Below are 26251 nucleotides of genomic sequence, written 5' to 3'. Positions count from 1 at the left end.
CAAGCGCTGTACCATGGAGAAATGGCTGTGTGGGAACCTTAACCCTATAAAGTATATTTTTTTCTCACTGATATGAATATATACACTACTGTTCAAAAGTTTGGGGTCACTTAGAAATGTCCTTGTTTTTGAAAGCAATAAAATAAAGTTTTTATTGCTTCTTTAATCAGAATAACAGATTTCTAAACATAATTAATTGCTAACATAATTGCAAAAGGGTTTTCTAATGATCAATTACTCTTTTAAAGTGATAAAATTGGATTAGCTAACACAACGTGGCATTGGAACACAGGAGTGATGGTTGCTGATAATGGGCCTCTGTACACCTATGTAGATATTCCATAAAAAAATCAGCTGTTTCCAGCTACAATAGTCATTTACAACATTATTAACAATGTCTACACTGTATTTCTGATCAATTTGAAATTATTTTAATGGACAAAAAATGTGCTTCTCTTTCAAAAACAAGGACATTTCTAAGTGACCCCAAACTTTTAAACGGTAGTGTACGTTCCTTATGTTTCAAAATTCGTACCGCAAGCAATGCATGTTCACATTCAGAGAGTGTCGGGGCTCTTAACAAAACTCCCCTGGTCAGAAGTTACTATCATCAATAGGCCCTAAAGGTAGTTAGCGGCTATGAATGGGCTAATGCTATAGTAAACTTGACATTTCCTTAAAACGTTCTGTTTGTCACTATCACACAAACATGCAAGGAAACATCATAATTAAAATGTACAGTAACATAGACAGCTGCAGCACATCACATAGTATGCAAAACAGCAAACTGTACAATCATTTTGGAGGGGATAAACTAATAAAAATCTATGTTTTAAATTCAATAAAATGTACCAACAGGAAAAGTGTTCATTTAATACAGTATACAATGTTGTAAAGAAAATCGAACAAATCCCCAGGGCCCGGTTTTTCTAACGTTATCTATCTGGATTTCGCCTATCGCATACAATTAAATGCATATAAATAGTATGAATAGGACAGACAAATCATTGACTTGAATGGGGACTTCTGTTCTATTAATTCTATTTCTATGCATTTCAACCTCCCCGATAGGCGAAATCCAGATAACTTTTGAAAAGCTGGGCCCAGTTGGTTTGGTCTAGGAAGACCATTGTGTGACAGATAGTCTTTACCATTATTGCTCAACTACCATTTAGGTAGAATCCTGGGTCCAGGTCCACACTTGACACAGCCCCATTGTAGGTGACCTTCATCTCTAAAGGCCTGACTTACTCTTAGATGATTTATTTTTCTGAGGAGAACAAAAACAAAAACATTTAAGGCTCTGTATATTGCAACAGTTCTAGGTCTGAGGACTAAGGCATGCAGTGAGCAGTATAAACATGCTGGAATTCAACGTCAAGAAAGAGCATGTGTGTCTATCTTGCTACTACTTCTACACCTTGGGAAAGATGAGGATGATAGCTTCCTTACCTTTCTAGGAGGGGTCTTTGTGGATGCCTGTACAGGGGTGACTGGAGTCTCAGGCACTGCAATCTCCACTGAGAGTTTCAGCTTGTTCTTCTCTGTAGAGAGTATAACACACATTAAACAGACACTCTTCAGTATAAAATTATTTTGTTGTCTGAGACAAGGACTTTAGAGAAAGAGTCACTCACTTTTCTTCTTCTCTGTTGGAGGATCAGGCGTTCCTGTGGTGGATGGAAGTAGTGGGTCACTTTTAACGCCATTCCCTTTAGTCTTGTTCTTGTCTTTTCCCCGTTTCTTCTCAGTCTCATTGTCCCTGCTCATCTTCTCCTGTTTCTTCTCAGTCTCATTGTCCCTGCTCATCTTCTCCTGTTTCTTCTCAGTCTCATTGTCCCTGCTCATCTTCTCCTGTTTCTTCTCAGTCTCATTGTCCCTGCTCATCTTCTCCTGTTTCTTCTTTCTTTCCTTCTCTTTTTCTGCCCCATTCTCCTTAGTCGTCTTCTCCTTTTTCTTCTTCTCTGGTTCCGTCTTCTCCTCTACAATCTCCTTTTTCTTTTTCTTCTTCTCTGGTTCCGTCTTCTCCTCTACAATCTCCTTTTTCTTTTTCTTCTTCTTGGGTTCTGGTAGATTATTATCTGCTTTAGCCTTACTAATGTTCCCATTTTTCCTCTTTCCTTTCTTGGCTGTCTGTTTTCCATTAAGTGTTGTGGTAGAGAGCATGGAGGGTGGCTGTTTGTCTGCTACAGCTATTAGGTCAGCTGTATTACTGTTGATCTCCTCTGCTTGGCATTCAGGGGATGGGGAGGGAGGTGCTGCCTTCTTCACTTGACTAGACTTGGCTTTACTGTCTTTTGCTGGTGTCTTGGTCTTCCCATTCTTCTCAGCCATGGCTTTTTTTTTAGTTGTAGCTTTGAACTTTTTAGCATGACCAGCCTTTTTCACTGCAGTGTCAGCCTTGGGTTTTGGTGTTTTCGTTGCAGATTTGGCCCTGGGATTTGGGGGCGTTTCCAGTGTAGATTTAGCCCTGGGCTTCCTCGGTGCTCTTGTTTTCTTTGCTGCTGAGGCAGGTGAGGTGGGAGCAGGTGGAGCATTCAGTGCAGTGATGGTGTCTATTTTGGCAATATCAGCGTCTGTGGACAGAGAGGTAGGTCGACAGTAAATAAACAACATGGCTAACATAGACCGACTATGAACACCTCCTATACTTTATGTAAAATACATCATGCAGATGAACTGTCAACACCTACTGTACTTTATGTAAAATACATAATACAGTTCTGTTTATATTGACATAATGAATTATTAAAGGGTGATGCTGTCTGTCTTATGGCTGCTATTATTTTAAATCCTTCACCCACTCTCTGACTCACAACCCTCTCCATCCTCTCATGTCCCTCCTGCTCTCTTCTTCTATCTCTCCCTCCCCTCCCTCCCTTCCTCCCCTCTCTCTCACCTGACAGTTCCCGTGCCAGTTTCTTCCACTTCTCCACATCCAGTTCGGTGTCAGAGTCTGAGTCAGACTCGTCTCCCCCAGTAGGAGGAGGAACAGGAGGGGTCTGAGGCATGGCGACCATGACAGTCTCCGCCTTTGGAGGGGAGGGCTTCTTCCTCTTGTCATTAGCGGGCATGTCCCCTGGTTTCTCTTCACATCTCTTCCTCTTGGCTGATGAAGCTGAGGCCTGAAACCAGGGTTGGGTAAGAATAAGTCAGTTAGGGGGAGTTATCTAGCTAACAGTATGTGGTTCACCATGAGCACGTACAGATGAGACAAGTCAATTTAGAGAGTTATCTGTACCTGTACTTTCTTTGTTGCTGTTGCTTTCTTGTCTTTTGTGGTCACCTTCTTTCCTTTTGGTGTGGCTGGGGAAGCTACATACAAGGGAAAGAGACAAACCTACATTAACTTACACCACCATCAAGGCAGAACACACATAGAACAGAACAGAACACACAGTTTGTTTGGAATCACTGGAATCCTTACTAGATGGTGCCTTGCTTGGCGTAGCAGCAACCACTGGTTTAGCTGGGGTAGCAAGAGTGGCTTTTGTCTTGGCTGTTGAACTTGGTTTTGGTTGCTTCACTGGTGTAGCTTTAGTTGTGGCAGCTGTTGTCTGAATCAGCATAAAGTCAGATAAAACAGTGAAGAAATGTGTTAAGAAAACGAATGAGGAAGATTATTTCGCACTACACAGGGATATACAGTGTCCTCAGAAAGTATTCAGACCCCTTGACTTTTTCCACATTTTGTTACGTTACAGCCTTCTGTAAAATGGATTAAATAAATAAAAATCTCAGCAATCCACACACAATACAAAGCGAAAACATTTTTTTCTGAATCTTTGCAAATGTATTACAAACAAACAGAAATACCTTATTTACAAGTATTGAGACCATTTGCTATGAGACTCGAAATTGAGCTCAGGTGCATCCTGTTTCCATTGATCATCCTTGAGATGTTTCTACAACTTTATTGGAGTCTACATGTGGTAAATTAAATTGATTGGATATGATTTGGAAAGGCACACACCTGTCTATATAAGGTCATGTCAGAGCAAAAACCAAGCCATAAAGTTGAAAGAATTGTCCGTAGAGCTCCAAGACAGGATTGTGTCAAGGCAGAGATCTGGGGAAAGGCACTAAATAATGTCTGTAGCATTGAAGGTCACCAAGAACACAGTGGCCTCCATCATTTTTAAATGAGAGAAGTTTGGAACCACCAAGTCTCTTCCTAGAGCTGGCCAAACCGGCCAAACCGAGCAATCGTGGGAGAAGGGCCCTGGTCAGGGAGGTGACCAAGAACCCAATGGTCACTCTAACAGAGCTCCAGAGTTCATCTGGAGATGGGAGAAACTTACAGAAGGACAACCATCTCCACAGCACTCCACTAATCAGGCATTTATGGTAGAGTGGCCAGACAGAAGCCACTCCTCATTAAAAGGCACATGAAAGCCAACTTGGAGTTTGCCAAAAGGCACCTAAAGACTCTCAGATCCTGAGAAACAAGATTCTATGGTCTGATGAAACTAAGATTGAACTATTTGGCCTGAATGCCAAACATCATGTCTGGAGGAAACCTGTGACTATCCCTACGGTGGAGCATGGTGGTGGCAGCATCATGCTGTGGAGATGTTTTTCAGCGGCAGGGACTGGGAGACTAGTCTGGATCGAGGCAAAGATGAACGGCGCAAAATACAGAGAGATCCTTGATGAAAACCTGCTCCAGAGCGCTCAGGACCTCAGACTGGGGTCAAAGGTTCACCTTTCAACAGGACAACATCCAAGAAAACGCAGGAGTGGCTTTTAAGGTCAGGGTTCTGTTCAGGCCAGTCAAGTTCTTCCACATCGATCTCAACAAACCATCTGTATGGATGTCGCTTTGTGCACAAGGCCTTGTCATGCTCAAACAGGTCTGCTTGTCGGGGAGGATGTCTGCTACAAAGACAGAGCACTCAACCCTACTGTCAATCAATGCATCAATGCAACAATCTTCCATCCATCCATGTGATTATTTTGCGGTCTATTTTTTGTCTACTTTCATGTTATGTATCCGCTATTATTTCTTACAACCGACAAGAACTCTTGTAATCCACACATGTTTTAAGATGACCGCAATCATCCCTGTTCCTAAGAACTCTAAGGCTTCATGCCACAATGACTACCACCCTGTAGCACTCAATTCTGTAATCATGAAGTGCTTTGAGGGGCTGGTTATGGCATATATCTACTCCACCATCCCAGCCACCTTAGACCCACTGCAATATGCATACATCCCCAACAGGTCCATAGATGACGCAGTTTCAATTGCTCTCCACACTGCCCTCACTCACCATCCACATTGATGGGGTGGCAGTGGAGCAGGTAGACAGCTTCAAGTTCCTCAGTGTTCAAATCACTAAAGATGGTCCAAACACACACGCATAGTCCCAAAGCAAGCAGAGTGTGCAAAGCTGTCATCAAGGCAAAGGGTGGCTACTTCGAAGAATCTAAAATAAATGTTGATTTGTTTAACACTTTTTTAGTTACATGATTCCATATGTGTTATTTCATAGTTTTGATGTCTTCACGATTATTCTATAATGTAGAAAATAGTAAAAATAAAGAAAAACCCTTGAATGAGTAGGTGTGTCCAAACAAAAGGCATTTTCCTGTACTTGTGCATGTGACATTAAGACTTGAAACATCTGTATCTCCACCCCCTCCTATTTCACCTGTGGAAGCAGACTCTGGCTCTCATCTTCACTCCCTGAGCTGCTCTCTGCTGGTTTCTTGTTCAGGGTCAATGGTGTGACCGCTGACCTGGCCTTGACCTTTGCAGCTGGAACATGATTGGCTTTGGGTGTCACGGGGATTTTCTTTAAACAGTGGGGGAGAGGAACAGAGGACACCATCATTAACAGGAAGAATATCTCACTTTGACATCATGACCTATCAGTGTTAACCTCTGAACTGACCAGTGTGATTCCTCACCTGTGGTGGTGTCTCCTCACTCTCTGAGTCTTCAGAGACCTCTGAGCTGTCAGACCCAGAGCTCTCCCCCACTGTGGCCTTTCCTCCAGAGGTGCTCTGCACTGCAGCCTTGCCCTTAGCTGGTCTGGCAGTAGCTGGGCTCTGATGCTTTGGGGTCTGGGAGCCTGGAAAGACAGATATCCTCAGAGTTAAAGAACACGACATACATGATCTTCAGGGCTCTAATTCCAGCTGGCATTAAGGCGGCACCAGTGTCAAACGCACGTTCTTGGCAATTCCGACCCGTTAAAGCCAGTGCTCTGCTATTTTCAAACTGTTGGATTGGTAATTTACCTATCTTCTATCAGCTAGTACAGTGGTTTCCAAACATTTTATAGTCCCGTACCCCTTCAAACATTCAACCTCCAGCTGCTTACCCCCTCTAGCACCAGGGTCAGTGTACTTTTAAATGTTGTTTTTTGCCATCATTGTAAGCCTGCCACACACACACTATACGATACATTTATTAAACATAAGAATGAGTTTCTGTCACAACCCGGCTCATGGGAAGTGACAATGAGCTCTTATAGGACCAGGGCACAAATAATAATATAATAATAATCAATAATTTTTCTCTTTATTTAGCCATCTTACATATAAAACCTTATTTGATCATCAAAAATGGTGAATAACTCACCTCAGGTTAAGGAGAAGGGTGTGCTTGAAAGGATGCACATAACTCTGCAATGTTGGTTTGTATTGGAGAGAGTCTCACTTAAATCATTTCCCCCACACAGTCTGTGCCTGTATTTAGTTTTCATGCTAGTGAGGGCCGAGAATCCACTCTCACGTAGGTACGTGGTTGCAAAGGGCATCAGTGTCTTAACAGCGCGATTTGCCAAGGCAGGATACTCTGAGCGCAGCCCTATCCAGAAATCTTGCAGTGGCTTCTGATTAAATTACATTTTCACAGAACTGCTTTTTGCAATTTCGATGAGGCTCTCTTTTTCAGATATCGGTAAGTGGACTGGAGGCAGGGCATGAAAGGGATAACAAATCCAGTAGTTTGTGTCGTCCGTTTCGGGAAAATACCTGCGTAATTGCGCACCCAGCTCACTCAGGTGCTTCGCTATATCACATTTGACATTGTCCTTAAGCTTGAGTTCATTTGCACAAAAAAAAATCATACAATGATGGAAAGATATGTATGCAGTCCTTGTTAATTATGACAGTGGAGAGTTCCAACTTCTTAACAATAGCCTTAATTTGGTCCCGCACATTGAATATAGTTGCGGAGAGTCCCTGCAATTCAGATCATTCAGGCGGGAAAAAACATCCCCCAGACAGGCCAGTCGTGTGAGAAACTCATCATCATGCAAGCGGTCAGACAAGTGAAAATAATGGTCAGTAAAGAAAACTTCAAGCTCGTCTTTCAATAAAAAAGTGTCAATACTTTGCCCCTTGATAACCAGCGCACTTCTGTATGTTGTAAAAGCGTTACATGGTCACTGCCTATATCATTGCATAATGCAGAAAATACACGAGAGTTCAGGGGCCTTGCTTTAACCAAGTTAACCATTTTCACTGTAGTGTCCAAAATGTCTTTCAAGCTGTCAGGCATTCCCTTGGCAGCAAGAGCCTCTCGGTGGATGCTGCAGTGTACCCAAGTGGCATCGGGAGCAACTGCTTGCACTCTGTCATGGCTTTTGCGACATCAGTACAGATACCAACACATCTTGACCACCAAAGTCCATTTGATATCACAAAGCTGTCCAGTACAATACAAATATCCTCTCATGTTGTCCTGGTTTCCAGTGGTTTGCAGAAGAGGATGTCTTCCTTAATTGACCTGCCATAAATGTAACGGGCATATACCAGGAGCTGTGCCAGGCCCGCCACATCTGTTGACTCATCCCAGCTGTAACGCATATAATTCACTGGCTTGTATAAGAAGCAGTAATTGTTTCAAAACAACTCCTGCCAGGACACTGATGCGTCGTGAAACAGTGTTGTTTGATGACGGCATTGTCAGTATAGTTTTTGGGGTCTTTTCCCCCATCTTTGTCCCAGCCATATTCGTGGCAGCAGGAAGAATTAAGTCCTACACAATAGTATGGGGCTTGCCTGTCCTAGCCACTTGGTAGCTCACCATATAAGACGCTTCTAGCCCCTTCTTATTAATGGTATCTGTTGCTTTTATACATCTTACTACACGAAAGTCGTATTTATTCTTGCTAAAATAAACTCCCATGGTTTATTTTTCAAATTGCCATGTTTAATTTATAAATGTCTGCGCAAGAGTGAAGGTTTCCTGCAAGAGAGTAGCAGTTAATGGGATTGGGTGTTAATTATTTGACTAGGCTACCTGTATTTGACATTGTGTTGTTATTTCACTGAACACAAGATAGTTTCATTTTATTTTTGGCAGTGAAACGAGGTTACCCAGAAAAGAAAAAAAAACTCACCCAAATGTATAGCCCCGTTGGAAAATATAAATGTTTTGTTTTTAAATGTGAATTACATTTGTATTTGGCACACCCCCGATGGCATTGCGCATACTGCAGTTTGGGAATACGTGGTGTAGTGTATACAAAAGTATGTGGACACACCTTCAAATGAGTGTTGCTGACAGGTGTATAAAATCAAGCACACAGCCATGCAATCTCCATAGACAAACATTGGCAGTAGAATGGCCTAAGGGATGCCACCTTTCCAACAAGTCAGTTCATCAAATGTCGGCCCTGCTAGAGCTGTCCTTGTCAACTTTAAGTGCTGTTATTGTGAATTGGAAACGTCTAGGAGCAACAATGGCTCAGCCGCGAAGTGGAAGGCCACACAAACTCACAGAATGGGACCGACGAGTGCTGAAGTGCGTAAAAAACGTCTTTCCTTGGTTGCAACATTCACTCCCGAGTTTCAAACTGTCTCTGGAAGCAATGTCAGCACAATAACTTGACTAGCCTGCACAGAGCCCTGACTTCAACCCCATCACACATCTTTGGGATTAATTGAACACCGCGAGCCAGGCCTAATTGCCCAACATCAGTGCCCGACCTCACTAATGCTCGTGGCTGAACGGAAGCAAATCCCCGCAGCAATGTTTCAACATCTAGTGGAAAGTCTTCCCAGAAGAGTGTAGACTGTTATGACAGCAAAGGGGGACCAACTCCATATTAATCCCCATGATTCTGGAATGAGATGTTCGACGAGCATATGTCCACATAGTTTTGGTCATGTAGTGTATCTTTATCAAGATAGACTTTGTGAGCCTTGAGACATAAACATATCTCTTCACAAAATCAATTGCTCATGAATGTCCATTCCTTTCCTCCACAGTCCTCAGATATGGATCTCCATCTGTGTAGATATTAGAAACCTTCATACGTCAAATTTATTCTGCATCAAATCCTTTCCTTCACCGTCTTAAACATTCCTCAGACATCCGGTATTTATCAGGATAGACTTCACAAGCCGGTATTTATCAGGATAGACTTCACAAGCCTTGAGTTATGAATATGTCTCTTTAGAATACCAATTTCACATCCTTATCTGTTCCTTTGACTCACAGTCCAAAAGACAAGTCTTGCTGCATAGCTGTATCTCTCTGTCTCAGACCCATCTCAGACCTTGCTTTCCCAATGAGCACAAGACGTTGAAAAAGACATATTTTGGTTGAAAACCAAACCTTCTTTTCCAAACCATATTTTTGACACATTTTGCTCACTGGGTTATCTCTATCAGTACACAGTAGTAATGATGAACCTTCCTTCAGACTCACATCTCATCTCATTGTTAGCAGTTGATGTTGTTCTTCAATAACACAAACTCCAAAGCAAATCAGAGGGAGAAAAAAAGGTTTATTTGAGAAGGACAAATCATAGATGTTATGCTGGGAGATAGATGTTCAGTCTCCCCTGTCCTCAGCTTTTCTCCACAGAACAAAGGAACAGGATGCCATTTATAACCCCCCACCCTAGCCTGGGGATGACCAATCAGATGTCCTTGCAGTACAACTGCGCCAATGGCCAAAGAACTTGCTCCAGACTCAAAGTACAGACCAATGAAAACGTGGCACACGTAGCTCAGTCCAGGACTGACATTCCACAGATTCTACAGATGTTGAACCGAAGGCCAAGTATTTACATTGACAATTCCCTATTGACCATTAGTACTCTCGTCCTCTCATCCTCTGCGTTGTGTATTTATCTTCAAAGAATTTTTACTCTGAGACTGAGACAGAAAAGGTGACAGAGGGAATAGAGCTGCCATACTCTCTGACACGCCTTGCTATTATTCTCATCTTACTGGAAATGTTTTGTCTCTGCTCCTGGTGCTGTCTGTGACAAGACTGGGTTGATGTGATGTCTCTGCTCCTGGTGCTGTCTGTGACAGACTGGGTTGATGTGATGTCTCTGCTCCTGGTGTTGTCTGTGACACACTGGGTTGATGTGATGTCTCTGCTCCTGGTGCTGTCTGTGACAGACTGGGTTGATGTGATGTCTCTGCTCCTGGTGCTGTCTGTGACAGACTGGGTTGATGTGATGTCTCTGCTCCTGGTGTTGTCTGTGACAGACTGGGTTGATGTGATGTATCTGCTCCTGGTGCTGTCTGTGACAGACTGGGTTGATGTGATGTCTCTGCTCCTGGTGCTGTCTGTGACAGACTGGGTTGATGTGATGTCTCTGCTCCTGGTGCTGTCTGTGACAGACTGGGTTGATGTGATGTCTCTGCTCCTGGTGCTGTCTGTGACAGACTGGGTTGATGTGATGTCTCTGCTCCTGGTGCTGTCTGTGACAGACTGAGTTGATGTGATGTCCGTGCTCCTGGTGCTGTCTGTGACAGACTGGGTTGATGTGATGTCTCTGCTCCTGGTGCTGTCTGTGACAGACTGAGTTGATGTGATGTCTGTGCTCCTGGTGCTGTCTGTGACAGACTGGGTTGATGTGATGTCTCTGCTCCTGGTGCTGTCTGTGACAGACTGGGTTGATGTGATGTCTCTGCTCCTGGTGCTGTCTGTGACAGACTGGGTTGATGTGATGTCTCTGCTCCTGGTGCTGTCTGTGACAGACTGGGTTGATGTGATGTCTCTGCTCCTGGTGCTGTCTGTGACAGACTGGGTTGATGTGATGTCTCTGCTCCTGGTGCTGTCTGTGACAGACTGGGTTGATGTGATGTCTCTGCTCCTGGTGCTGTCTGACAGACTGGGTTGATATATCTGTTCCTCGGCGTACACATCACTAACAAAATTAAATGGTCCACCCACACAGACCGTGTTGTGAAGAAGGCGCAACAGTGCCTCTTCAACCTCAGGAGGCTGAAGAAAGTTGGCTGGGCCCCTAAGACCATCACAACTTCCTGTCGGGCTGTATCACCGACTTCTACGGCAATTGCACCGTCCGCAACCGCAAGGCTCTCCAGACAGTGGTTCAGTCAGCCCAACACATCACTGGGAGCACACTGCCTGCCCTCCAGGACAACTACAGCACCCAGTGTCACAGGAAGGCCAAGAAGATCATCAAGGACTCCAGAAGGAGAGGGCTGTACAGGTGCATCAACGCTGGGACAGAGAGACTGAAAAACAACTTCATCAGACTCGTAAATAGTTGCCACTAGCAGGCCTCCGTCCAGTCACTGTCACTAGCCGGCTACCACCTGGTTACTCATTCCTGCACCTTAAAGATTGTCACCCAATGTACATAGACATGGAATACTGGCCACTTTAATCATGTTTACATACTGTTTTACACACTTCATATGTATATATTGTATTCTAGTCAAGGCCATATATACAGTTGAAATTGGAAGTTTACATACACCGTAGCAAAATACATTTAAAAGCTCAGTTTTTCACAATTCCTGACATTCAATCCTCGTAAAAATTCCCTGTCTTAGTTCAGTTAGGCTCACCAGTTTATTTTAAGAATGTGAAATGTCAGGCTGTAACATAACAAAATGTGGAAAAAGTCAAGGGGTCTGAATACTTTCTGAAGGCATTGTACACTATATGACCAAGAGTATGTGGACACCTGCTTGTCAAACATCTCATTCCAAAATGAGTGGTTGTTGTTTACTTTGGATTTAGTCTCCTATACTGTATGTTTGACACTACAGTTAGTTAGATGATTGGAGATAAAGGCTGTACCTTTAACAGGAGCTGTTAGATGATTGGAGATAAAGGCTGTACCTTTAACAGGAGCTGTTAGATGATTGGAGATAAAGGCTGTACCTTTCACAGGTTTTCTTTCTTCCTCTGCTGAACTTGAGCTCTCTGTGCTGCTTTCAGGGTCTGCTTGACAGTTCTTTTTTAACTTGGAAGAATCCGGTCCTGTTCCCTTTTCTGTGGTCTTGGAAGTACTTAAGAACACAGTTGAATGTTAAAATCAAACCCAATGCAATCAATTTATCAGACAAAATAATGGCTGGTATTTTAAGAAAAAGTGTAGGCTACTCACTCTCCGAACCATTTATTGTAGATCTCCAGTAGTGATGTTGACAAGGCTTCTGGTTCTCCACCCTATACAAAAAATAAAGACTGACAAAATCAAAGACAGGGATATCTAGCTAGCTACATAATGAAAACAAGAAACTCTACACAGCAGAGTTCAATCTATTAGTGTAATCTCCATGTATAGTCTACAGCCTCTACCAAGAGGTCCGAACCTTCATGGCACTGGCACTGGTAGAGAGCATATAGTAGGGGTCCCCAATAAGATTCAGGCGCGGGCCGATTTTTCCTTGAGCGGAGACCGGAACATAGTTCTAAATAATTTATACACTGCAAATTGACCGCAAGAATCCCAGAAATATATAGTATTGGACAAAAACAGAATCATTGACACATATGACTCTCTTACTTGTGTACTTGGGAACAGGGTTCAAATAAGCAGGCGCGGGCTATTGGGGAACCCTGCAATTGATTCTTGTTGCATAGACTCTTGTTCAAGCGTCTTTTCGGCTGTTCCTCCTAGCTACACTGTTAAAACTATTTTATTACATCGTAACACGTTTCCTAAGGAGATAGCGCTAATGTTACAATGGCATTAAGCAGGAAACATAATAGATATATCGACCTTCTTCACATGCTTCTTGAGTTCTGCAGCTTTCTGGAAGCCGTTCTTTTAAATACTGGTAGATCAAATGGTTCAATTTTTGATTTGAAGCATGCTCCTTCTTTAAAGACATATTCAGACGTTAACACAAGAAACATAATAGATATAGCGACCTTCTTCACATGCTTCTTGAGTTCTTCTGCAGCTTTCTGGAAGCCATTCTCTTTTAAATACTGGTAGATCAAATGGTTCAATTTTTGATTTGAAGCATGCACCTCCCTTAAAGACATATTCAAACGTTAACACAAACACAACAAGATAACGTTACATTTTAACTAATTTAATAAACTTGGCCACATCGGTGTGCATGCTTTCGTTCTTCACATCGGGCATGGTAAACTTTCAACTTTGGCCCATGAGTGTCTATCCGCCCAAGACCGTGTGCATGATGGGAATTGTAGTGCTGCCACTGCGGATGCACTGACTGGGTATTGTACATTTTTTCCAACATTATGCAAAGTCATATCGAGTGTTTCCCATGATGAATTTGACGCGATGGGATCCAACGCTGGTGTCTTTCTTCATCAAAAATGGCTGACAAGAAAACTACGATGGAAGCAAATGTAAGTCATTTTAACGTCAAAACGAATCATGCAAAACAAATGTACAATTGAGAGGATTATGCTAGTTAATGTAAAGACAAATGGTTATGCACATTTTTCTGTCATAAAATTAATTTATCGTAAGAGTATGGGTGTTAACCCCGGTGTCCTGGCTAAATTCCCAATCTGACCCTCAAACCATCACGGTCGCCTAATAATCCCCAATTTACAATTGGCTCATTCATCTCTCTCCTCTCCCCTGTAACTATTCCCCGGGTCGTTGCTGCAAACGAGAACGTGTTCTCAGTCAATTTACCTGGTAAAATAACGGATAAATAAAATACGAAAATCGCTATTTAGCAAGCTAGCTCTAACACTCGAACACTGTCAAATCAAATCTTATTGGTCACATACACATGCTTAGCAGATGTTAATGCGAGTGTAGCGAAATGCTTGGGCTTCTGGTTCGGACAGTGCAGTAATATCGAACAAGTAACCGAACAATTCCCCAACAACTACCTAATACATACAAATCTAAAAGGAGTGAATGAGAATATGTACATATACATATATGGATGAGCAATGGCCGAGCGGCATAGGCAAGGTGCAATAGATGGTATAAAATACAGTATTTTTTAAATTTATTTCACCTTTATTTAACCAGGTAGGCTAGTTGAGAACAAGTTCTCATTTGCAACTGCGACCTGGCCAAGATAAAGCAAAGCAGTTCGACACATACAACAACACAGAGTTACACATGGAATAAACAAACATACAATCAATAATACAGTAGAAAAAGTCTATATACAGCATGTGCAAATGAGGTAAGGCAATAAATAGGCCATGGTGGCGAAGTAATTACAATATAGCAATTAAACACTGGAATAGTAAAATGTGCAGAAGATGAATGTGCAAGTAGAGATACTGAGGTTCAAAGGAGCAAGATAAATAAATACAGCATGGGGGTGAGGTAGTTGGATGGGCTATTTACAGGTGCAGTGATCTGTGAGCTGCTCTGACAGCTGGTGCTTAAAGCTAGTGAGGGAGGTAAGAGTCTCCAGCTTTAGTGATTTTTGCAGTTTGTTCCAGTCATTGGCAGCAGAGAACTGGAAGGAGAGACGGCCAAAGGAAGAATTGGCTCTGGGGGTGACCAGTGAGATATACCTGCTGGAGCGCATGCTACGGGTGGGTGCTGCTATGGTGACCAGTGAGCTGAGATAAGGTGGGGCTTTACCTAGCAGAGACTTGTAGATGACCTGGAGCCAGTGGGTTTGGCGACGAGAATGAAGCGAGGGCCAGCCAACGAGAGCGTACAGGTCGCAGTGGTGGGTAGTATATGGGGCTTTGGTGACAAAACGGATGGCACTGTGATAGACTGCATCCAATTTGCTGAGTAGAGTGTTGGAGGCTATGTTGTAAATGACATTGCCGAAGTCGAGGATCGGTAGGATGGTCAGTTTTACGAGGGTATGTTTGGCAGCATCAGTGAAGGATGCTTTGTTGCGAAATAGGAAGCCAATTCTAGATTTAATTTTGGATTGGAGATGTTTAACATACCCCCAAATGAGGCCTCCCGGGTGGCGCAATGGTTAAGGGCGCTGTACCAGAGACTCTGGGTTCGCGCCCAGGCTCTGTCGTAACCGGCCGCGACCGGGAGGTCCGTGGGGCGAAGCACAATTGGCCTGGCGTCATCCGGGCGCAGTGCGCGCTAACCAAGGTTGCCAGGTGCACAGTGTTTCCTCCGACACATTGGTGTGGCTGGCTTCCGGGTTGGATGCACGCTGCGTTAAGAAGCAGTGCGTCTTGGTTGGGTTGTGTATTGGAGGACGCATGACTTTCAACCTTCGTCTCTCCCGAGCCCGTACGGGAGTTGTAGCGATGAGACAAGATAGTAGCTACTAAAAACAATTGGATACCACAAAATTGGGGAGAAAACAGGGTCAAATAAAAAAATAAAAAACATACCCCCAAATGTTAAATGTCAACAAACAATCTGTGCAGTATCCTACCCTTTTCCCCCCCAAACACTCATGTCACATCTCCCCAGTCCCCACAGATGCTGATGAGAGTCCAGAACTGGAATATGCTGACATCAATATTCTAAAGAAGATGGAGAAACACAGGGAGGTTCCAGAGGATGTGGAGTATGGACACGTTGTAGTATTGAAGGGTTCCAGACCAACCACAGAGAGAGACAGACCTGAGGGGCGGGAGGAGACTGTGTATGCTGGAATACAGCTTGACCAATGAGAGAGATTCTTGTGAAGGGTTGATATTTAGACATAACATTAAAGCTCTGTTGCTTCTTTTGTTACTGTAACTATTAGTATCTAACGTTCCCATATTTCTGTACATATTTTCATAAAATGTAAATGAACAACTAACCTGTATACACTTGCCGTAGTGTGTCCTTCTGTTATTGATTTAATATGTTTTTGTTACGTTTGCTTCCAACTCACACTCTCAAACACGTAGATCCCCTGAACGCAGCTCACTCTCCAAATCCCAATCACCTGAATTTTGATCACCTTTTCACACACCTGTATGTCATCTACACACACTATGTTGTTCAGTTCTTGCACCACATCACTATGAGGTATTGTTTGTTTTGTGACACACGTCTTTCAGAGTGCTGGTTTTCCCAGTGATTTACTTCTCCCGTGTATGATAGTGATGATAGTGTTTGCCTGTCTCACTAACGACGCCGGAACTGTCTATCTCCAGCTGGTGACTGATGCCACGAGGTATGATGATCTCTCATTTTATAAAGGCTCAACTGGTGCTAAAACAGAGATACTGAAAATGAAGAAGGACAAATGGGTAATAAAATACACCCCCATTGAAGACAGAGTACACTTCTTTATAAACAATGGGACATTCAGGTTAAATAACACAAGAAGGAATGATTCTGGTGAATACCTGCTCGGAAAATATGTTTCAGAAGGGAAATCATCAGGGACCAGAGGACTACAACTGTTCATCGAAGGTAAATAACTAACTTGCCAAATAATTATTACAAATGATAACTTTGACAAGCTATTTCTCTGGCTAAACTACAAATATGTGACTTCCTAATAATACAAATAATGAGAAATGCATTTTATGTGTAACCATGGAGTCATTTTAATTTTCATAGTCTACTGTAGTTGGTACATAGAGTCATAACCACATCCATCAACATTAAATCACCTGTTGGTTATTTGAAATACAGTCATTGTGTGTCATGAATCTGCTGCTCCTGTCGACTACAGTAGTTTCTGTGACTTTAAAGAAGAATGGCTGGTGTTGTGTTGTAATGTGTTTTTCCCTCTTACTACAGTTACATATCCTTCTTCCCCCACAGCTCCAGTGTCCAGTCCTCAGCTGTCCTCTGAGTGTCTGTCCCATGGAGAGATGAGGGTTTCCTGCTCCTCTGAGGGGGATGGTCCCCAGTACAGCTGGACTCTGGATGGACAGACGCTGAACGACACTGATGCCTCTTTTGATAACGAGACAAACACCATCACTCTGAAGAAAGGCCTGTCAGGAAATCTCACCTGTACCGTCAGAAACTACATCAGCAGTGATTCTATCAGCAAGAGAATCTCACCTTGTCCAGGTAAGCTACTCTACTCTCACATTGTCAACCCTGTACTCTCTGTGTCACTTTGTTTAGTTTAGCAGACACATCATGCAAAATAATACATGATTATATTGATATTAATGATGATGATTGACTTCATCGTCATTGTCATCATGACCTTTAGGGTCGTTCTACGAAATTAGTCCCTTTTACATCCCTTTGATATTTTCTTTAATATAGACCACATGGAAACGTCAATAAATCTGATTTTTGACAATTTTTCTAACACATAGCTTGTCAAAATTAGCTGAATACTTCATTTAAGTGTCATTCTGTCTCCCTTCTGTTCCCTGGAACCAGGAGTCAGTGTGTTTGTTTATTTCCAACTCGCTGAAGTCTTCATTCTTCTGACAGTCTGTCTGGGATCCTACTGTTTCTACAAGAAGGAAACCTGTCATCAGGTCAGTAATGCACCATTGTACCTTTATTGAAGGTATTTTGTTTAATACGTTTCTCATTTTATTCTGCTTTAATTCTCTCTCTCTCTCTGATGTTGAGTAAGCAGAGTGTATGCAGTCTCAGGTGGATCATGGTGGGACTCAGATGAGGGTGTTAATGTCCTGAGAGGTGCTATGGAGACCAACTAGGCTGTGAGATTACATGATGATGATTTAATATTGGCAATCATTGAAAATATTTGTTTTCGCTCTTTAATAAAAGGTTTAATTAGGCTTTTATTATCATTTAGAATTTATACTGAGCTTATAGTACAGTGTATTGCATTGCAGTGTTTTGTTTTATGTTGCTTGTGACATACAGTAACCTAAATGTATGATATTGGGAAGACTTGTTAAATGGTGAAAGGTAACAAAATGCTTTCCTTCTTAACTTTATTATGCTTTAATATAGCGTATTTGTGTGATGTTGAATTCATAGAAATACAAGCAAGCAACTTTTAAAACATTCTGAACCTCATTTTCTATGAACTATTACTTTAAAAAAATCCTGGACATTATTTTTCAGAATCTACCATTTTTGAAACATTCTGGACATAATTTCTCATTATTTACTACTTTTAAAACATTCTGGACCTCATTTTAATAACTTGCCAAATAATTATAAATTACAAATGGTAACTTTCACAAGCTCTACATATTGCTCTGGCTGAACTACACATATGTGACTGCTTAATAATCAAAATAATGAGAAATGCATTTTATGTGTAACCATGGAGTCATTTTTATTTTCATAGTCTACTGTAGTTGGTACATAGAGTCATAACCACATCCATCAACATTAAATCATCTGTTGGTTATTTGAAAAACAGTCATTGTGTGTCATTTTCATGATCTACTTTTTGTTTAAAGCACAACAAACTAAGTGACAATGTGCAGGTTTTTCTGACTTTTCTATGGGTCCACTGAAAGAAATGTTATCACACAGACTGTAGCACTTCCCTTCATGAAGAGCCAATGTTGAGGTGTAGTCAGTCAAACATCACAATGTCATAGACCACATCTCACGTCACCAGATCTGTCTCCTACTTCCTAGAATGATGGGCGATGAGTTAGTCACCGGGAATGCATTTCAATTAACAGGAGTCCCTTGTTAAAAGTTAATTTGTGGATTCTTTACCCTTCTTAATGCGTTTGAGCCAATCAATTGTGATGTGACAATGTCACGCCTTGGTCTTAGTATTTTGTGTTTTCTTTCTTTATTTGGTCAGGCCAGGGTGTGACATGGGTTTATTTTGTGGTGTGTTTTTTTTGTGGCTGAGTAGGGTTGTCTAGGAAAGTCTATGGTTGCCTTGAGGCGGTTCTTAATCAGAGGCAGGTGATTATCGTTGTCTCTGATTGGGAACCATATTTAGGCAGCCATATTCTTTGAGTGTTTTGTGGGTGATTGTTCCTGTCTTTGTGTTTGCACCAGATAGGGCTGTATAGGTTTTCACGTTCCGTTTGTTGTTTTGTAGATTTTAGTTATTTCATGTATCGTTTATTTTCCATTAAAGAACATGAGTAACCACCACGCTGCATTTTGGTCCGCTTATCGTTCTCCACAAGAAAGCCGTTACAGACAAGGTAAGGGTGATATACAGAAGAAAGCCCTATTTGGTAAAAGACCAAGTCCATATTATGGCAAGAACCGCTCAAATAAGCAAAGAAACGACAGTCCATCATTACTTTTAGACATAAAGGTCAGTCAATGCGGTAAATTTCAAGAACTTTGAAAGTGAAGTTGGAAAAACCATCAAGCTCTATGATGAAACAAGTTCTCATGAGGACCACCACAGGAAGAAAGGAAGACCCAGAGTTACCTCTGCTGCAGAGGATACGTTCATTAGAGTTACCAGTCTCAGAAAATCCATCCCAAATAAATGTTTCACAGAGTTCAAGTAACAGAAACATCTCAACATCAACTGTTTAGAGGAGACTGCGTGAATCAGGCCTTCATGGTTGAATTGCTGCAAAGACACCATTATAAAAGTACACCAATAAGAAGAAGAGACTTGCTTTGAAAAAGAAACACTAGAGCAGTGGAAATCTGCCCTTTGGTCTGATGAGTCAAAATGTTTGATTTTTGGTTCCAACCGCCGTGTCTTTGTGAGACGCAAAGTAGGTGAACGGATGATCTCCGCACGTGTTGTTCCCACCGTGAAGGTTGGAGGAGGAGGTGTGATGGTGCTTTGCTGGTGACACAGGCTGTGATTTATTTTGAATTCAAGGCACACTTAACCAGCATGGCTTCCACAGCATTCTGCAGCAATATGCCATCCCATCTGGTTTGTGCTTAGTGGGATCATTTGATTTTCAACAGGACAATGACCCAACACAACTTCAGGCTGTGTAAGGGCTATTTGACCAAGAAGGAGAGTGATGGAGTGCTGCATCAGATGATCTGGCTTCCACAATCACTCGACCTTAACCCATTTGAGATGTTTTGGGATGAGTTGGATCGCAGAGTGAAGGAAAAGCAACCGACACATTCTAAGCATATGTTGGAATTCCTTCAAGACTGTTGGAAAAGCATTCCAGGTGAAGCTGGTTGAGAGGATGCCAAGGGTGTGCAACGCTGTCATCAAGGCAAAGTGTAGCTACTATGAAAAATCTATATATTTTGATTAGTTTAACAATTTTTTTGTTACTACATTATTCCAGATTAGTTATTTCATAGTTTTGATGTCTTCACTATTATTCTACAATGTAGAAAACAGTAAAGATTAAGAAAAACCCTTGAATGAGTGGGTGTGTCCAAACATTTGACTGGCACTGTATGTAGAGTTCAAAAGGTACTTGCACTCAAAACCATGAAAAGGAATAACCAAAGGAGATGCAAAAATAATGCACTTAATTTAATCAATGCTCAAAAGAATACAAAAAGGTGCTAGAAAACAAAAACGGATTATACGTTTTGACCTCATGCCTTCATCAGTGCTGTACAAACAAATTATGAAGACAGCTTATGTGTGTAACAGGCACAACAGGTGCAAGCAGATAGTTGATTAGATACTGGCGAATAGGGAGTCAGTGCATATTAGCAAGGAATATGTAGAAGAATATAAAAAATGGACAATCAAATGTCACATATAATTGGAAAGAGACAACAGTCTGGTCTACATAACAATATCAGAAGCAATAGACTGAGAGTGCGGGAGGGAGGAACATTAACTTGAAGGGTAGTCCCTCGAGACAAGGCTATTCTAGTGTTATTGTTAAACATTTGAATGGAGTATATATTACAGTATATTGAAGTGTTTTATTTTATGTTGCTTGTGAGATACAGAAATGAGTTTGGGATGGCTTTAATCAGGGAAACTGTAGCATAGACACTTCCCTTCTTACTGTAACTTCCAAAGGTATTTGTGATTTTGAATGCATAGAAAATAATAAAAGCAAGTAACTTTTTGAAACATTCTGGACCTAATTTCTCATTATCTACTACTTTTGAAACATTCTGGACCTAATTTCTCATGATCTACTACTTTTGAAACATTCTGGACCTAATTTCTCATGATTAACTACTTTTGAAACATTCTGGACCTACATTTTCTCAGGATATGAAAACAAATTGCATTTGAATACTTTTTCTCAAGTAAAACAAACAGCATGAACCTGTAACACTTTGTTAAAATGAAGTTCTCCCTCACACAGCAAATCAAATTGTATTCATCACATGCTTCGTAAACAACAAGTGTACACTAACAGGGAAATGCTTACTTACAGGCCCTTCCCGACAGTTCAGAATGAAAGAAAATAGACAAATAATAGAAAAGTAAAAAAAGTAATGAAAAACACAATAATAGACACAATGAGTAACGGAAACATGGCTACAGTATATACGAGGTACAAGTACCGAGTCAATGTGTAGGGGTACGAGGTAATAACATGGCTATATACACGAGGTACAAGTACAGAGTCAATGTGTAGGGGTACGAGGTAATAACATGGCTACATACACGAGGTACAAGTACCGAGGCAATGTGCAGGGGTACGACGTAATAACATGGCTATATACACGAGGTACAAGTACAGAGGCAATGTGCAGGGGTACGAGGTAATAACATGGCTATATACACGAGGTACAAGTACCGAGTCAATGTGCAGGGGTACGAGGTAATAACATGGCTATATACACGAGGTACAAGTACCGAGGCAATGTGCAGGGGTACGAGGTAATAACATGGCTATATAGGTACAAGTACCAAGGCAATGTGTAGGGGTACGAGGTAATAACATGGCTATATACACGAGGTACAAGTACTGAGGCAATGTGCAGGGGTACGAGGTAATAACATGGCTATATACACAAGGTACAAGTACCGAGGCAATGTGCAGGGGTACGATGTAATAACATGGCTATATACACAAGGTACAAGTACCGAGGCAATGTGCAGGGGTAAGAGGTAATAAGATGGCTATATACACAAGGTACAAGTACCGAGGAAATGTGCAGGGGTACGCGGTAATAACATGGCTATATACACAAGGTACAAGTACCGAGTCAATGTGCAGGGGTTCGAGCTAAAAACATGGCTATATACACAAGGTACAAGTACCGAGTCAATGTGCAGGGGTACGAGGTAATAACATGGCTATATACACAGGGTACCAGTACTGAGTCAATGCAGGGGTATGAGGTAATAACATGGCTATATACATGGGGTACCAGTACTGAGTCAATGTGCAGGGGTACGAGGTAATAACATGGCTATATATATATGGGGTACCAGTACTTAGTCAATGTGCAGGGGTACGAGGTAATAACATGGGTATATACACAGGTTACCAGTACTGAGTCAATGTGCAGGGGTACGAGGTAATAACATGGCTATATACACAGGGTACCAGTACTGAGTCAATGTGCAGGGGTACGAGGTAATTGAGGTAGATATGTACATATAACTAGGAATAAGGTGACAGACAATAAACAGTAGCAGCAGTTCATATGATGAGTCAAAAAAGTTAGTGCCAAAAGGGTCAATGTAGATAGTCCGGGTAGTTATTTGGTTAACTATTTAACTAGCTATTTAGCAGTCTTATGACTTGGAGGAAGCTGAAGCTGATCAGGATCCTGTTGGTTCCAGACTTGGTTCATCGGTACCGCTTGCCGTGCGGTAGCAGAGAGAACAGTATATGACTTGGGTGGCTGGAGTCTTTGACCATTTTTAGGCACTTCCTCTGACACTGCCTGGTATAGAGGTCCTGGATGGCAGGGATCTCGGCCCCAGTGATGGACTGGGCCTACACACTACAATCTGTAGCGCCTTCCGGTCAGATGCCGAGCAGTTGCCATACCAAGCGGTGATGCAACCAGTCAAGATGCACTCAATGGTGCAGCTGTATAACTTTTTGAAGATCTGAGAGCCCATGCCAAATCTTTTCAACCTCTTGAGAGGGAAGAGGCGTTGTCGTGCCCTCTTCACGACTGTGTTGGTGTGTTTGGACCATGATAGATCCTTAGTGATGTGGACACAGAGTAACTTGAAGCTCTCGACCTGCTCCACTACAGCCCCGTCGATATGAATGGGGCCGTTCTCAGCCCGCCGTTTACTGTAGCCCTCCATAAAGCTCTTTTGTCTTGCTGACGTTGAGGGAAAGGTTGTTGCCACTACACTGTGTTGTCAACAAACTTAATGATGGTGTTGGAGTTGTGCGCAGCCACGCGGTCGTGGGTGAACAAAGAGTACAGGAGTGGACTAAGCACGCACTCCTGAGAGGGCAAGTAGCAGCAATTTCTCAATTACAGAAACGCATATAATTGTACCATAGAGCACCCCGAGAAAACATCCCCAAAATACAAACACTTAGATATATTTTTATAATACTGTAATATTGTTCTCAAAGTTGTGTTTGAGGCTTTCTCCAAATCAGGTCTAACTTTGGAAGCAATCGCACAACACTCCGCGGTCAGCGTCACATGGTGAGGGAATAAAATCCATGCTCACCCTTCATGTACTTGTGGGTAACAAATAACAACAACAACAACAAAATACATTTGTGGGTCAGTAGTATGGAGCTAGCTAGCAATTCCATTTTTATTCATCAAGATGGCCAAGCTTTGTGTAGATGCAGGGTGTAGCAACACTTGATATGCAAATGTGAGTATCTTTCTATGGGCACGCAAATGAACCACCTCGTAAAAAGAATACATTTGTAAAAATGAGGCGGGCGAATTGGGCATCTATTTGTCATTCTGCGGGGAACATTTCATCCTTGAGATCTTCCATGGCTACCAACAATGGAAGGATAGCTTCAGAAAAACATTGCTTTTCAAATGTAGTTCTGTCCCTACCAACAACGTGGTTATAACGTATCACAAAGCCAGCAGCACCAGCAGAGACAGAGCATTATCAGGGCTTCACCAGGTAAGTTAAAGAGCTTGCTTACTACCTCTATGGTAACGCTAGATAGCTATAGAGGTACCGCATTTCCTTCTAAATAACACTGATTAATGCTGAATATGAGTCTCCAGCTTTAGTGATTTTTGCAGTTCGTTCCAGCCAGTGAAAGTGCAGGGCGCCAAATTCAAAACAACAGAAATCCCTAAATTACAATTCCTCAGACATACAAGTATTTCACACCATTTTAAAGATACACTTCTTGTTTATTCCACCACAGTGTCAAACAGGCAAAAGCACTACAAACGATTATGTTAGGTCACCGCCAAAGTCACAGAAAAACACAGCTATTTTTCCAGCCAAAGAGAGGAGTCACAAAAATCAGAAATAGAGATACAATTAATCACTAACCTTTGATGATCTTCATCAGATGACACTCATAGGACTTCATGTTACACAATACATGTATGTTTTGTTCGATAAAGTTCATATTTCTATCAAAAAATATCAGTATACATTGGCGCGTTATGTTCAGTAGTTCCAAAAACATCCGGTGATTTTGCATAGAGCCACATCAATTTACAGAAATACTCATAATAAACGTTGATCAAAGATACAAGTGTTATACATGGAATTTTAGATGAACTTCTCCTTAATGCAATCGCTGTGTCAGATTTCAAAGAAGCTTTACGGAAAAAGCAATATTCTGAGTATGGCGCTCAGAGCCCGAACAAGCCAAAATATATATGCCATATTGTGCAGTCAACAGAAGTCAGAAATAACATTATAAATATTCACTTACCTTTGATGATCTTCATCAGAATGCACTCCCAGGAATCGCAGGTCCACAATAAATGTTTGTTTTATTCGATAATGTTCATCATTTATGTCCAAATAGCTTCTTTTGTTAGTGCATTTGGTAAACAAACCAAACTCCCGAAGCGAGTTCACAAGTTGCAGACGAAATGTCAAAAAGATCTGTTACAGTCCGTAGAAACATGTTAAACGAAGTATAGAATCAATCTTTAGGATGTTTTATCATAAATCTTCAATAATGTTCCAACCGGAGAATTCCTTTGTCTGTGGAATTGCAATGGAACGCAGGTCGCTCTCACGTGAAAGAGCGTGGCCAGCTCGTGGCTCTCTGCCAGATACCAGACACCTGACTCATTCTCCTCTCTTTCGGTCCCACTTCACAGTAGAAGCATCAAACAAGTTTCTAAAGACTGTTGACATCTAATGGAAGCCTTAGGAAGTGCAACATGACCAATATCCCACTGTATCTTCAATAGGGAATGAGATAAAAAATGATCAACCTCAGATTTTCCACTTCCGGGTTGGATTTTTTCTCAGGTGTTTGCCTGCCATATGAGTTCTGCTATACTCACAGACATCATTCAAACAGTTTTAGGAACTTCAGAGTGTTTTATATCCAAATATACTAATAGTATACATATATTAGCAACTGGGGCAGAGTAGCAGGCAGTTTACTCTGGGCACCTTATTCATCCAAGCTACTCAATACTGCCCCCAGCCAGAAGAAGTAAATGTGAGTCTGGAAGGAGAGTTTACAATCTAACCAGACACCTAGGTATTTGTAGTTGTCCACATATTCTAAGTCAGAACCGTCCAAAGTAGTGATGCTGGACGGGCGTTCAAGTGTGGGTTGATCGGTTGAAGAGCGCGCATTTAGTTTTACTTGCATTTAAGAGCAGTTGGAGGCCACAGGGGGAGAGTTGTCTGGCTTTGAAGCTCGTCTGTAGGTTAGTTAACACAGTGTCCAAAGAAGGGCCAGATGTATAAAGAATGGTGTCGTCTGCATAGAAGTGGATCAGATAATCACCAGCAGCAAGAGCGACATCATTGATGTATACAGAGAAGAGAGACGGCCCGAGAATTGAACCCTGTGGCACCCCTATAGAGGCTGCCAGAGGTCCGGACAACAGGCCCTCCGATTTGACACACTGAACAATATCTGAGAAGTAGTTGGTGAACCAGGCGAAGCAGTCATTTGAGAAACCAAGGCTGTTGAGTCTACTGATAAGAATGTGGTGATTGACAGAGTCGAAAGCCTTGGCCAGGTCGATGAATACAGCTGCACAGTATTGTCTCTTATCGATGCCGGTTATGATATCGTTTAGGACCTTGAGCGTGGCTGAAGTGCACCCATGACCAGCTTGGAAACCAGATTGCAGAGTGGAGAAGGTACGGTGGGATTCGAAATGGTCGGTGATCCGTTTGTTAACTTGGGTTTTGAGGACCTTAGAAAGGCAGGGTAGGATAGATATAGGCCTGTAGCAGTTTGGGT

General features: G+C 42.0%; 2 protein-coding genes across 6 annotated transcripts; one reads left to right on the top strand and one right to left on the bottom strand.

Annotated features, from left to right (window-relative positions):
* Positions 1–203: 203 nt before the first annotated feature.
* Positions 204–13355, bottom strand: LOC115129147 (nucleolar and coiled-body phosphoprotein 1-like). Its single transcript, XM_029659252.2, has 11 exons — positions 13115–13355; positions 12345–12406; positions 12119–12246; positions 5914–6077; positions 5655–5798; positions 3428–3557; positions 3242–3315; positions 2900–3125; positions 1638–2576; positions 1453–1544; positions 204–1270 (listed from the first exon to the last, which is right to left on the bottom strand). The coding sequence occupies exons 1-11, from the start codon at positions 13229–13231 to the stop codon at positions 1235–1237; spliced, it is 2112 nt and encodes a 703-aa protein (XP_029515112.2). The 5' UTR covers positions 13232–13355; the 3' UTR covers positions 204–1234.
* Positions 13356–13418: 63 nt separating this feature from the next.
* LOC115129347 (pregnancy-specific beta-1-glycoprotein 7-like) lies at positions 13419–19133 on the top strand. 5 transcript variants are annotated; one of them, XM_065018528.1, is made up of 6 exons: positions 13419–13564; positions 14633–14728; positions 15591–16529; positions 16887–17141; positions 17466–17566; positions 17668–19133. In XM_065018528.1, exons 3-6 carry the CDS (start codon positions 16208–16210, stop codon positions 17710–17712), a joined length of 723 nt encoding a protein of 240 aa, XP_064874600.1. In that variant the 5' UTR covers positions 13419–13564; positions 14633–14728; positions 15591–16207; the 3' UTR covers positions 17713–19133. The 5 variants fall into 5 exon arrangements, with proteins under 5 accessions (XP_064874600.1, XP_064874599.1, XP_029515452.1 ...); XM_065018527.1 differs by having other exon boundaries at positions 14623–14728; XM_029659592.2 differs by lacking the exon at positions 14633–14728 and having other exon boundaries at positions 13425–13564; positions 17671–19133.
* The last annotated feature ends 7118 nt before the right edge of the window (positions 19134–26251 follow it).

This window comes from Oncorhynchus nerka, linkage group LG5, assembly GCF_034236695.1.
Source record: "Oncorhynchus nerka isolate Pitt River linkage group LG5, Oner_Uvic_2.0, whole genome shotgun sequence".
Lineage (NCBI taxonomy): Eukaryota > Metazoa > Chordata > Actinopteri > Salmoniformes > Salmonidae > Oncorhynchus > Oncorhynchus nerka.
Note: the sequence above shows the minus strand (reverse complement) of the source record. Positions and strands in the feature narration are given on the sequence as shown.

Bases quoted from the DNA above. Each gene is read 5' to 3' on its own strand.
- LOC115129147 (XM_029659252.2), bottom strand. From the start codon at position 13,231: ATGTCTTTAAGGGAGGTGCATGCTTCAAATCAAAAATTGAACCATTTG. The intron at 12,247-12,344 runs GTGAGTAGCCTA...TGTGTTCTTAAG, and splicing joins TACAATAAATGGTTCGGAGA to TACTTCCAAGACCACAGAAA. The intron at 6,078-12,118 runs GTACAGCCTTTA...CTGTCTTTCCAG, and splicing joins AGAAAGAAAACCTGTGAAAG to GCTCCCAGACCCCAAAGCAT.
- LOC115129347 (XM_065018528.1), top strand. From the start codon at position 16,208: ATGATAGTGATGATAGTGTTTGCCTGTCTCACTAACGACGCCGGAACT. The intron at 16,530-16,886 runs GTAAATAACTAA...CTTCCCCCACAG, and splicing joins ACTACAACTGTTCATCGAAG to CTCCAGTGTCCAGTCCTCAG. The intron at 17,142-17,465 runs GTAAGCTACTCT...CCCTGGAACCAG, and splicing joins GAGAATCTCACCTTGTCCAG to GAGTCAGTGTGTTTGTTTAT.